The following is a 14,144-nucleotide window of genomic DNA, read 5'->3' on the forward strand; positions in this document are numbered from 1 at the left end:
CCATTGGTGTACATACAGAGATACATATAAGCACATATACAGTCCACCTTTCATGGTGGGGATATCAATTATGCGAAGGTTGTAAGGTGTACGGTTATGTCATAATATTGCACCGTGTTGTGCGGAATGCATTGAAGGTGTTCTCAGCCCATGTAGCTTTAGCAGGCCTCACTGGCTGCAACACTGCAGACCTGACGAATCATACCCACAACGTTTAACCACCACATGTCATATGCCAGCACTGTATGCTCTCTTGTTTGCCACACACTACAACCTACATAGAAATATGCACATAACAACCTTCAACAACATATATATGTCCACCCTTCACAAACAGTTGCAGTATGTCCATTGCTCTATGCACATGTACAGATGCTAATATATCTGACACAGACAGATCTCTGTGTGTGTGCCATACACACACAAGGTACACACTGTTGTAAGTTTGTGTTCCTCACGTTTGACCTGTTGGGTTTGCTGCAACCTGAACAGGTGGTCACATGTGAGCACACAGTAATATTAAAGGGTGTGTGTGTGTGTGTGTGTGTGTGTGTGTGTGTGTGTGTGTGTATATATATATATATATATATATATATATATATATATATATATATATATAGCTGCAAATGCTAGGTTAGCATACTAGCCTGGTACAGCTGATGCCAATGCTAAGCTACACATTAATATGGCTATCATGCATTTGTTACACTGTCACATCCATGTTTATATAACCGTATGCGCTACTCCCCCAAACAGACATTGTACACACTACTGTACAGAAAAAGGATAAGATGTTTGGCATTTAATGCTGAACTACATATGTCACAGTTACATCCCACTGCACACAGCTACACACTCATTTCTCCATGCCAGTAGTTATGCAGGGCATCTGTGCATTGATACGTACTGCTGCCACATATGGATGATTCAAACTATGTAGAGTACTCTTCATAAACATCTACTACATGCCAGTAAATACATTGCCTTACATACCTTTCCTTTGTATGTGTTCGTATTTGTTGGCTCAGTGTCTTTTGTAATTGATGTTCTTTTGTATATCTTAATTTTTTTTCAAGATATATTTGTTTTTCAATATACTTTTTTTCAATATATTATTTATTTTTCAATATATATATATTTTTTTCAATATTTTTTCTTTTTCAATATATTTTTTCATATATTTTCTTTTTCAATATATATATTTTTTCAAAATATTTTTTTCAATTTTTTTTTCAGTATATATTTTTTATTTTTATATATATATATATATATATATATATATATATATATATATATATATTTTCCAATATATATTTTTTTCAATATATTTTGTTTTCAATATATTCTTTTTTTTATCTTTTTTTCCAATATATTGCTTTTTCTTTCAATATAATTTCTTTTGACCTTTTTTCTTTATTTCTGCTGCTGCTGTTGTCTGCCTCTGCATCTCTCTCTCTCTCTCCCTCCGTACCTGCAATGAAATGACTGCATGTGTGGACAGCAAGTACAGACTGCTTTTATAGGTATCTGCACATGTGCATGTGATGGCCTCTGCACCTATTGGTGGCCACCATTTGGCAATTGCATGCAGCCGGCTGTGTGGTACTTGCAGTACTCACTGTCATAGCAACCCAGTGCTATAAATTGCTAAGTCCGGTAGGCGTAGCCCTTTCAGCTTTCCAAAGTGGGGACCATGCTTGTTTGCTGTGGACACCGTTGTGTAAGTCAGAAGGTTGGTATACTTCTTCTAACTGATGCTAGGGGTGTAGCCAGTGATTTGAATGTTGTACTCAGACCTGAATGTTGCCAGTGTAGAATTGTACTCACCCCTACAAATGCTAACACAAGATATGTGGGAGTATGTAGTTTATTTTCTACTTATACAATTAGCTGCCATACATACGTAGTTATTGAGATGTTTTCATTTGGCACATGAACTGTTTGGGAACTGCTATACTGTGGATATTAATGTACTCACTTCTGCAGTTTTTGCTTTTTCGTTTGTTGACATTATCACAGGATGCTCATGAAAACTGGACAATTCCAGTACTGAGTATGCCTACCTACATCCTTGCTGGACCCTGAACACACAGGTATTTTGTAGGTTTGGGTGGGGATTGTCCTGCTATGATACTGTGTGGGGGTTGTAAAGTGCTGGTGTAACATTATTTACTGCTAGTATGGCTGGTTCTGTTATCACAGTCATGTAATGCAATTCCACAACAACTGCTGGTAAAGTTCGACAGAACAGGTTTTGTGTTATGGCATTTCTATCTTTCCTTTACATTCACTCATTCTGATGCATGATATATATATTTCAGCAACAACCTGCTATATGTCAACTGTGGCTTAGTGATACTTCATGCAGTTTAGTGTGTCCAAGGTCCGGGGTTTGAGACTGACAGTGGTGTTTTATTTTGCTGCTGAGCAGAACAAGGGCCCTCACATGCAGGTTGACTAAGGCACTTTTAAGCAGTTGTAAGTGGGTTTGCACGGGTTTGTGCAACGCTTAGCAATACTTAGCTAAGCGCACACATGCGCACACTTGCGCAAACCTGCTAACGACTGCTTAAAAGTGCTTACTCCCGCTAACCCCTGCGCTAATTTCTTTGAAAGAAAAGAAAATGGGGAGATAGGAAAGTAGTGAAAAAGGGGCACAAAGAGGGAAAGACAGTAGGGAAACCAGCTCGGGATGTGCAGGACGGGTGTAGGGAAGGTCCATAGCTGCTCATTTCTTTAACAGCAACAGCTGTGCATATACTAGAAATTTGGAGGGAATTTTGAAACCTTCAACCCCTGAGAGAGGGGTGAGGACAACAAAGTATGTTGTACTGCCAATTAAATTTCAGTTTATGTGTCCATCGGACATGTGTGCAAAATGGGCAGCTATGTATGGGGCGTAAATTTTTGTGGGAGCAGATTGCCCATTTTTTTTCAGGTGAGAGTGGAATGTGGGGTAGGGGAAGTAGGTATATTTGGGGAGGTAGGTTGGGGAGGTACCCCACCCATGGGCAGTCATCACTGCACCTTCACAGCCCAGAGGGTGGCTGTGCTGGGGGCTGCGTAGGAGGGGCAGGCTCACCCATGAGTCACGCCACTCTTGCCTCGAGCTGGCATAGAGGATCAGCAACTGAATGCTGGATCTCCCTACGCACCACAGCCCGAACCATTCGGAGGGTGATAGGTGGCCCTCCTCCGGCCAAGCTTGCACGGGGGGGGGGGAGCCCCATCCCCTGCAGCGCTTCTACCCAAAGGTGGCACAGAGCCAATAGAGGAGGAGGTCCCGGGCTGGGCACTGGACCTGCTAGTGCCAGGTGCCATTGCCAGCTGAGGTGGGACAGGTGGGTCCGCTGGGACTGGCCTTCCCATACGTTCTATGTTTAGTAGGATTTAATGGCAATATGAGTTGGTAACAGCCAACAGCATTCCAAATTAGTTATAACAGCATGCAGTAATATTCCCATTAACCCAACACACCAGAGTTCCAACAGTTGAATAGCAAGCATAACACATGCATATATAGAACAACAGTGGACATTCCAACAGCATGCAGGATTGATTGGTGGCAACAGGCCACCAAGATTGTGGTGTTTGAATAGGGCACATGCATCAAAGTAAATGCAGATATTTATCAAACAATAGGACATATGTCCCAACAAATGTTTTGAGATTAGACATACCCATTGAGGTGTGGAATTGCACTGTTTATGCACATACAGTAGGGTGTAAAAAGATACCACCATTAACATCTTATATGTACTTATAGTTTACACTACATTCCTATTGACTGCAGGTGTATATCCCCTACATGTATTATTACACTAGGCAACGTGCATTAAGTTGTGAAATGGGTTTGGCTAGTTCCTTATATACCTGACCTGTATCTGACATAAAAACTGTCCAGGATGCAGATGTTACTGCTACATATTTATATATTTTATTTATATATCTACATATCTGGATGTGTTCAGGTGACATTATCAGTTATATTTCTACAGCCCCCTACATTTCTAGCAGCACACTGACATTACTGGGGAACACATTAACAAGCTACCCGTGTGCCAGATTTACCTATGCATTCCAGCCCTTAACCAACAGCTGAGGACTGTATATATGCTTCACAGCTACTGGCATTCCCTTCATCCACTTTATATGGGCCTGGCCAAGTGTGGTTTGACAGTGCTTTATACAACAGTACTATTTATATAATGCAACAGTACAACAACATGAAGTAAGTGACACAGACACACTCCAGGAATTATACCTTTATTAATTAAATTACACACTTTTCTAGAGGCTCTCTCATTTATTTCATATTACAGTGCATGCAGAGGACTTATTCAAGATGTATTATACCTTTATTAATGGGTTACAACACTCTTTTTCAGGCTCCCTCACTTATTTTATATAACTGTACATGCAGAGAAATTATTCAGGACTTATTATGCCTTTATTATTGGGCTACAACATATTTTTTCAGGCTCTCTCACTTATTTTATATAACAATGCATGCAGAATAATTACTAACCTGTCTGGTGGCGCAGTCCTATCAGCCTATCTGCATTGGCTTGCTGTTTCATAACACGGACAGCTGCAGCTGTGAAGTAAATGAAGGGATATTGAGACATACCTGTCCATTATATAGACTACAATAGCAATTCTTACATACTCCATTCCATGGCTATCTACTCAGTAGTGGAGCATTTTCATTCCATGGACCTCCTGTATCCATTGGTTCAGTTGGTCCTGCTTCTCTCTCTTCAGGTCTGCGTAGTGGTGTCTGACCTGCTCACCAGTCCGAGGGATGCCTGTGGCACTGGTGAGATCATGTGCTAGATGGTTCCAGGCTTCCGCTTTGTACTCAGTGCCTTGGAACTGGCCCTGCAGGAGTCTTGCATCATGATGATGGACGAGGAGCCAAACCATCACTTTTGACTCCAGAATAAACCACCTTTGAGCTCGAAAACGAGAGCCCTCTCCAGCACCGGCCTTTCTGACTGCAGATGGGAGCTACAACCAGTTATGGCGATTATTCCCGCCTATGGAGCTTAAATATGCCTCATTTCCTGCACTTATTTGTGATTGGCCGGTTTTGAAAAATCTCAGCTGAGTGCACAGCTGCTTAGCACTGAGGAAACTTTGATTAATATGTATATGTATGTTGACAGTGCATAAACAGCAAAAGCTGTCATGGCTTAGTGGTTCAGTACTGTGATTATGGTGCACAGTATCCTGGGTTCGAGGCCTGTCATTGCTTTTTATTTTACTACTGGCCTGACCAGCTAGGAGGTGTGGCTGTGTTTAGCCGACTTTCCTCAACTTTGCCCAACGTTGCGCTAGTTACAAACATGTTTTGTTTGCGCTAGTTGGCGTGATGCGCAGCTCCGTGCAAAGCCATTGCACTAGTTAAAGCAGTGCTTAGCTATGGGCAATTATTTTTAAATGTGTTTAATACTGGTAAACGTTGCTTAGCAGTGCTTCACATTGCTTAAGATAGGTTACTTATGCATTCATTAGTATGCATGACCGTTTCACCTTCTTATATATATTTAAAATATCGTTCACTACTACATAGGCCATTTCAATGCATTTTAACAAAATTTAAAAGGTAAATGTCAGGAATTATTTTTATGCACAGATTTCCTACAGAAAATTGAAAGGTGAGTGGTGGGACTCGAACCGGGAATGCATCCTCTTTGTGCGAAGGCTCTACTACTACGCTATTGCTATTTGGCTTAATTTGCGTATAAGTGGTTTATTATCCTCTTCGATGTCTCAACTGCTTACTGTAGTTAAGCAATGGGCACACACACGCAAATACAGGCAGCTATATCTGGAATAATAAAAAAAAATTGTTTTACATTTTATTTCATTTGTACAGGGATTTTGAATGTGAGGGAGTGTAGTTTTGGAGATATACACATTTGAGCGGACTTGCTCATATCTGTTGACATTTGCAGATTTAGGCACTTGCAGGGGCGTGGACATTTGGACTGCTAAACAGTCTGACACGCCCCCTGAACTCGTACTTGCTCCATGTTAGCCTTGGAGTTGAGTCAGTGCGCCCTCATGAATATGCATGGCGCGCTGACGTCATACTCTTAGGCTGCCATTTCCAAGTAAGACTTAGTCTTACATGGAGGATTACTGAATCCCGGCCTTGGTCTTTTATTATTTATTATGAAATATATTTAAACCTTTTATGGTGGCTGATCATTGTAGAGCTATTTAAGTTTTGAGAGCACTTGCATATTTCTTTGGTGACACTGTGTGGGCACCTCCTAAGAGCCTTGCTCTTGGTCAAACCACCATTTGTGTTTATTTATTTATTATTTATTAATTTTACATTTGTTGACCAGGATAGTCTGACTGGATACATGTCCATTTTCAATGGAGGCCCGGGAGGAAAAGCTCCAAACTTACAAACAGATAAAGACAAGCAAGTTACAGTATATGCACAAACATATTATATTAACATACAAGTGACAGTCTCACAAATTTAAGCTTATGAAGAATACAGTTTATATTCAAAAATATATACAAATATGTTACAGTTTCTCTTATCAAACCTATAGGTGCAGCTTATATACAGAGTATCTGCAAGGATGTTACAGTTTCTCTTTTCAAACCTTTTAATGTAAGAGGTTAGTTGCTGTGAATAAAAAAATGCAGGGATATGGAAGTAGATGAGGCTTTAGTCAGGGTTAGAGCAAGGGCATAACCAGTGAGTTTTAAAATACTGGGTTAGATTTTTTTTTAACTGATTAAAGGAGGGGTTAGAGTAAGGTCAGATGGGAGCGAATTCCAAGTTTTGCCTACTGAATTTGCAAACAGAGATTCTCCAGATAGGTTGATAGCTTTAACAGACTGAACCAAAAGTTTTATAGTAGAACGAAGTGGCCTAGCGTTTTTGTAGGGATGGATAAAGTTTATAAGGGAGGGTGTTTTTTTCTGGATGGTTAACCTTGAATGCTACAGTAAGTTGATTACATTGTATTAGCCTGGGGAGTTCTAGCCATCCTAAGAGGTTTAGGTTTTGACAATGGTGTGTCCTGTAGGGAGTTCCTGTGGCAAACTTGGCAATTTGATTGTAGCAGCTAGAGAGTTTGCTGAGATCAATTTTGTTCAAGTTAGTGAGTATTGGCGAGGCATAGAGTAGAGTTGAAAGCAGATGGGTACGGCAATGGCAGTCCTAGCTAGAGGGGTGAGAAAAGGTTTGTTTTTGTATAGGGAGCCAAGTATTTATTAACGGTTTTAATAGTTTGATTTACGTGCATATTTGAGGTTGTTGTCTGTTATAACACCCAGGAGTTTTGTATACATATCTGGTAAGATTATGGTCCCATTGTTAAATGTTATAGTAAACGAAGGTTGACAGGATTTCTGAGTAGGGAAGAAGAGCAACAGCTTTGTTTTATTAGGGTTTAATATCAGCTGTTGATTAGCGATCCAGTTTTCCACTGTATTAAAGGTCTTCTAGGTTAAACTAAGGAGATCTGTAGGGGTAGAGGTAGAACAAATCAGGGTGAAGTCAGCATATTGTATACAGGTTGCATCTGTATTACAGTGTGGAGGCCTGTACTTCAGAGAAGGAGATGCCAAACAAGAGCGGTCCCAGGACTGAACCCTGAGGTACTCCACTTGTCACTTGTCTAGAGCTGGATTTGGTGAGGTCCAGATAGGCTGTGTGGACCACCTTACCCTTGTCCACAGCTCTGGAGACTGATCCAAAGAAGTCAATCAGGCTCAAGAGACAAGATCGTCCCTTCCTAAACCCAAACTGCATTGGGTCCAGTGTTTGAAGGATGCCAATGTCTTTGTTTATAAGTTCCATGATAATATGTTCCATGGCCTTGCAGATCAGGCTCATCAGACTGATGAGGCGGTAGTTCCCAGGGTCCAAGGTGGATCCATCACTCGATGGGTTGCCAACTGGCTTACTGACAGAACCCACACTGTAAAAGTAGCCGACTCCAAATCCAGCTCCAGCAAGTGACAAGCGGAGTACCTCAGGGTTCAGTCCTGGGACCGCACTTGTTTGGCATCTACTTCTCTGAAGTACAGGCCAACTCTAAGGGATTCTGGCTAACAAAGTTCGCAGATGACTGCAAACTGGGAGCCATTAATGAATCCCCAAATTATGTGAATATTCTACAAAAGGGCCTTAAAGAAACAGATGCTTGGTGCCAGAGCTATGGGGTCAAGCTCAATGCCAAGAAATGTATAGTTATCCCCTTTAGGAAAAAACATGTACCCGTGAAATACCGCATAGGTGGCAGTACACTACACAATGAAAGTGTGATAAGAGACTTAGGGACACAGGTGGACAGTGGTCTCACCTTCAATAACCACATCACCCCAATAATGAGGAAATCCTTCTATGTGGCACACCTCATCATTAAGGGCTTTTCATCCAGGAAAAAGGAAGTTATTGTCACACTGTACTCATCCCTCATTAGACCCATTATAGAATACAATGCCCCGTTTGGTATGTACCTCACAAGACATCTACAACTGGAAAGGCCGCAGAAAATACCTCACTAAAAGAATTACAGTCCTAAAGCAGATGCCCTATGCTGACCATCTAAAAAAACTTCACCTATACTCTGTCGCATATCCTCTACTCAGAGGCAATCTCTGCTTAACATACAAGGCCATGTCAAACCCAGAGCTGTTGGACATGCTACACTTAAAGAAATCCCAATCCCTCAGGGACACACGCTCCAGGGATCTAAACCTGTCATCACAGTGAACAAAACATGCTGTAGGGATAGGTTCCTGACCCAGAGACTCTCCAGACTCTGGAACAGACTGCCCATACATGTCATGTAGAGCATCTCTTTGGCCTTCTTCAAAAGGAACCTTGATGATTGGATGGGAGATAGGAAATTCACCCCGGGGATCACGTCAGTCACCCTGCTAGACAAGGGTCCAGGGAAGTAAATACTGTGGGAAGAAATAGCCAGGGAATTCTTATGACTAGGCTTGTATAGGCCCTAAGGCCGATAGCCTAGTACCAACCTATGAACCTAAAGTGCCTTAGTGTAGGATTCAGCAGTCAAACTTTCAGTTCACATCTGCATGGGCGTCATGAAGTTTGTCATTTCTGACCCGAGTAGCATGAAATTGGCTTTGGAGAAGTTTTTTACAGAGGTTTCCTTACTGGGGGGGGGGGGGGTTGGGATGTGGATGTCAAGGGTGATTAGCTTATGGTCAGATCTGACCAATGAGGGGATGACCATAGGTGTGGTGTATCAATTTCCCTTGTTGGTAATGACTAGGTCTAGGATATTGGAGCCCCTGGTGGGACTAAGGATTAGTTGAACCAGGGCATTGGAATTTATGAATGCCAAGAACCATTCAGCAAAGGTGTTGGTACATGATTAGTTTTCTCAGTTAATGGCAGGGTTGTTGAAATCACTCAGTATTAGGGTGTTTGTTTGTATCTTAATATTTTCCAGTATCTTTAGAAAGGTGTAGGGAGAATCTTGGGGCATGGTGGGGGATCTGTAGTAAGCTACAATTTGGATTGCAGTCTTACCTAGTGTTAGATGCACCTGGAGAATTTCAGACACATTGTGTTTGGCAACTAGCCTAGTGTTGTGAGTATCCTTGATGGATATGGACACTCCTCCACATTTAGTGTTTCGGTACTGGTTTGATGACCGAAAAGTGTGGTAAGAGTTGTAGCTCGGTATTGCAGTGGTGCTCTCTGGAGCCTTGAACAAGGTCTCAGTTACTCCACAGATACTGATGTTCTCCATTTATAGGAGTGCTTTGAGAGAGTGCATTTTGAGGTTTAGACTTCTAGCATTGAGTAGCATTACCTTCAGATTTTGCATGCTTGCACCTGTTACAGTAGCGGTTTTGTCCTTTGAACCTTGCCTAAAAAAAGCACTATAGGGGTAGCAAGAGCCATAGCCAGTAACCTGAGTCCCAGGGGCGACAGGTGCAGACCCTCTCTGGCAAAGCAGCATGGTTTGTCAATCATGTTGTCCCAGGCATACAGATACTGGATCCCCTTTGAATGACACCAGAAGCTTAGCCAATTGTTGAAGTCAGTCATTTTGTCCTTATACTGTGGTATCATTCTGGGCGAAGGCAGGATGCTACTCAGGGCTAGGGTCATACCTGCCTGGGCCACATGATCTGAGAACTCTTCCATGACTCTTTTCATGTAGTCCATGGAGGTATGTCTCAAGTCATTCACTCCAACAAGGACAATGACAGAGTCATATTTGTATTTGTTGTGTAGTGACTTTAGTGCATGCGTTATGTGGCGGATCCTGGTAACCGACAGGCAGCTGACTGTAATTTTCTCCTTGTTCAGCCTGATGAGTGGGACATCAGTGTGCCTGGCTATAGATTCACCTATGACTAAAGTGCTGGGTATGTGGTCTTGCCTTAGAGGCTGTTGTTGGTTGGCACACTGGTGTTGTGAGCTATGTGACACTTTGGTTGTGATTGGTGTTTGCATTTCAGCTTCAGAGGTCCTTGTTGCTTGGGCAGGTTAAGGTTAAGGGCCTCCACATATGTGGGTTTAGTGTTGCTATGTGTGGGTGTTGATGGTGTGGGTTTAGAAGGACATTGTGTTGCTTCAGGTGTAGTGTGGGTATTAACCTTCTCCTCTTGACAGCCTAGCACAATCTTGGGTGTAGAGAGCTTTGCTTCCAGTTTGGCTATGTAAGTGCATCTCTCGCGGGTTGTAGTGTTGGGTGGTAGGAGGAGAGCATTGTCTGTGTGCATGAGGCAACTTCTGCATTGCCCCTGTATACCCAGATTCACCAGGTGGACAGGAGGAATCACTGGAAGCTGACCCTTGGACATGCCTGCTTTGGTGCTTTTTTTTTGACAGTACAAGAGCTATTTTCCCTTACCTTAGCAAGGTACTTTGCAATTATAGGCTATTTAGTGCCTACAATTAATTTCTCCTATGATTAAGTTCTCCTTATTAACAAGGAGAGTTGAGTGTATCAGTTTAAGACGTCCTACTGCTTTCCAGCAGGATTTAAAGCAAGTGCTAGTCACAGGGATGCTTAAAGGTAAGATGAAAAAAAAAATGGTTTATCCTACACACTGCAGTGTGCACTAGAGGAGTTAGATGTGAAAGTAGGTAACTTAAGTTTTACCTGTCTAAAAAGTTAAGTTTTAGTGGAGAGTCACTATTTTTAAAACAGCAAGATAGATTGAAAGGGGGTGGTCACTTTTGTATTCTGGTACTATGGAACACAGTGGGATGGCCAATACATTTAAATAGTTGAAGGGGAGCGATTTCATAAAATGATAATTTTGTGCTTACTCATACAAGCCAGTAAAAACAGAGAGGAAAAGAGATATATGGTCAAATTAACATAAGGGGAAGTCAACTATAAAGACATTGGTGTTTAAGAACACTACAGTAACCGGGTGTGAGGGTGGGGAAAAAATTCTGCCTGACTCGCAAGTCTCTTTTTAAGTATTAATATGCAGTTAAAAGCAGAATACAAGTAAAACACAATGTAAATAAAACAAATCACAGTATTCAAAATAGAAAAAGGCAATAAAGTAATACAACAAATAAAAAGCAAACTAACCTTTCCCTCACAGCAAAGTGTAGCAGGGTCTGGGTGAGCCTTTCTAGTAAAGCTCTGAAAGGTTTTATTTTACCCCTTAAATAGAAGGTTTAGTTCCTAGCTCCACCCCCTCAGTTCATAGATGATTAACCTTAACTGACCTGTTCTAGTAACCTGTACTAATTTCTGCCTGACTCACAAGAGACAGAGCTGTGGTCTCTTTTCATGTTTTAATATGCAGTTAAAAGCAGAATACAAGTAAAACACAAGATAAATAAAACAAATCACAGTATTCAAACTAGAAAAAGGCAATAAAGTAATACAACAAATAAAAAGCAAACTAACCTTTCCCTCACAGCAAAGTGTTGCAGAGTCTGGGTGAGCCTTTCTAGTAAAGCTCTGAAATGTTTTATTTTACCCCTTAAATAGAAGGTTTAGTTCCTAGCTCCACCCCCTCAGTTCACAGATGATTAACCTTAACTGACCTGTTCTACTGACCTGTACTAATGTCTGTCTGACTCACAAAAGACAGAGCTGTGGTCTCTTTTCAAGTTTTAATATGCAGTTAAAAGCAGAATACACATAAAACACAAGGTAAATTAAACAAATCACAGTATTCAAAATAGAAAAAGGCAATAAAGTAATACAACAAATAAAAAGCAAACTAACCTTTCCCTCACAGCAAACTGTAGGAAAGAGTGAATGTCACTGGGTTTAGGGGTTTCAGCGTTAGGACAAGTGGATTTAAGTTTGCTAGCAAGGGCTTGGATGGTTTCGGTAAATAAACTGTTGAAGGTGTTTGGAATGGAATCTGGTGATTTTTGGGTTGAGGCTGAGGGGTTTGGAGTTGTGGACTGCCCTGGGTCCAGGAGTTTGTTAATACCTGCCCAGAACTTCTGTGGCTTGTTGTGGTGTTTCTGCTGTAGATGGTAGAAATAGTTTTTTTTTATCCAATAATATGGATTTTTTGTATCATTCCTATAGTGTCAAAATTTGAGTTGATCTTCTGGGGCTTTAGAGGAGTACCAGGTGTTTCAGGCATTATTTCTTACGATACATTAAGAAATGATCACTTAGATCTTCAGGGAGAGTACCTGATTTGTACTTGTGGTGGGGGCTATTAATTAGTAGCCAGTCTAGGATACATTATTAATTGTTAGGCTTGCTGATCTTAGTACGGGAGGTTACAGTTTGTTTAAAACCATGTTGGTTTACGTGGGTGGTTGGGGTCTCTGCAGTGCAGGTGTTCCAATCTATAATGAGGTCCCCTAGAACAATGGTCTCTTGGGGGTAGGCATTGGCTAGCCAGTAGAGGATATCTTCTAGGGTCCCTGAGTTATTACCTGGAGGAATATAGACAAATACTATGTTTATACATTTGTTTTTATTTATTTGTAGTTTGGAAATCATAATTTCTGCTTTGTTAAATATAGGTGGTTGAAGGTTGTCTAGAGTAACATATAGGATGGTTTTATAGAGAACAGCAACCCCTCCCCCTTTCCTGGTAGTACAATCTAGCCTGAGTATATTATACCCTGGAGGTAGAATTTCATTATCTCGCATAGTTGGTTTTAACCATGTTTCGGTGAGACAATGTATATCGGGGGAGTAGGTTGTCAGGAGGGCATGGAGATTGTGGACCTTATTGCTGATGCTTCTAATATTTAAGTGGCAGATCAATACTGAGTTGGGGGGTTTACTTAGGCTTTTTCTTATGTTTGGGTTGTTATGATTAGAGTTAGTGTTGTCTGGGGATGGTGGTCCAGAGTTGGGGTGGATATCCCCGTCAATAGTAAGGGTGTGGGGCAAACTAACTATGAGCTTTAGAAATGTATCAGTTTTTGGTAGTATTTAGTTAACATATCTGGGTATAACAGGGTGGGTGTTAACAGGGGTAAAGGAGTTGGCATCGATAGACATGAATGAGTGGGCAGAATGGTTTGAGAGGATTAGGGTGGTAGCAAGGCATTTGGGATGGTTGTATCCTATAAGGGATTGGTTTTCATAGATGGTGAGAGAATAAAGGGTGATTAGTAAAGGTAGGGTGTATAGTAGACGTGATATTTTAAAAGACTTAATAAGTATTAGAGGCATAATGGGGGGAATATACTCCTGGTAGGTAGACAACCTAGGTGTAACAGTAGGTGGGGATATAGTGGAAGGGGTGGGATATAAATGAATAAGAAGTTATGTTCTTACCATAACGTTCCATGTTAGTTGTCTTCTTCTTGCCTTCTTTCTTGCTGGATGGGTTCGGAGCCGATCCTCGGCTCCGACTCGGCCTATACTATAGCTCGAGAGCTATTTTTACCGGCTCGAGGCAGCCCTATAACCCACAATACCATGCGCTAACTCCCCAGATCTCGTTTGGAAGCTAAGACATAGTATAAATATATTATTATAATCCTCATTTGCAAGTACGGACTCCCTGCTAGAAACACTAAAGATACGGGGAAACCGTAACATGTTGTATCTCCAGAAATGGAAGGACTCAGAGACCTCAAGTCTGTCCAGGCTAGGGGGCAGGAGGGAGGGACGCAAGAAAGAAGGCGAGAAGAAGACAACTAACATGGAACGTTATGGTAAGAACAT

The 14,144-nt window shown here is 41.4% G+C and overlaps 1 protein-coding gene across 1 annotated transcript in view; it reads right to left on the reverse strand.

Annotated features, from left to right (window-relative positions):
* Positions 1-4,485: 4,485 nt before the first annotated feature.
* LOC122808680 (alpha-2-macroglobulin-like) overlaps positions 4,486-14,144 on the reverse strand; it is a 2,380,392-nt gene continuing 2,370,733 nt past the window's right edge. Inside the window, exon 18 of the mRNA XM_044079659.1 lies at positions 4,486-4,597. Coding sequence (XP_043935594.1) covers positions 4,524-4,597 — 74 coding nt within the window. The 3' untranslated portion in view covers positions 4,486-4,523. The remainder of the gene's footprint in view (positions 4,598-14,144) is intronic.

This window comes from Protopterus annectens, chromosome 8.part0 (assembly GCF_019279795.1).
Source record: "Protopterus annectens isolate FY-2018-M chromosome 8.part0, PAN1.0, whole genome shotgun sequence".
Lineage (NCBI taxonomy): Eukaryota > Metazoa > Chordata > Ceratodontiformes > Protopteridae > Protopterus > Protopterus annectens.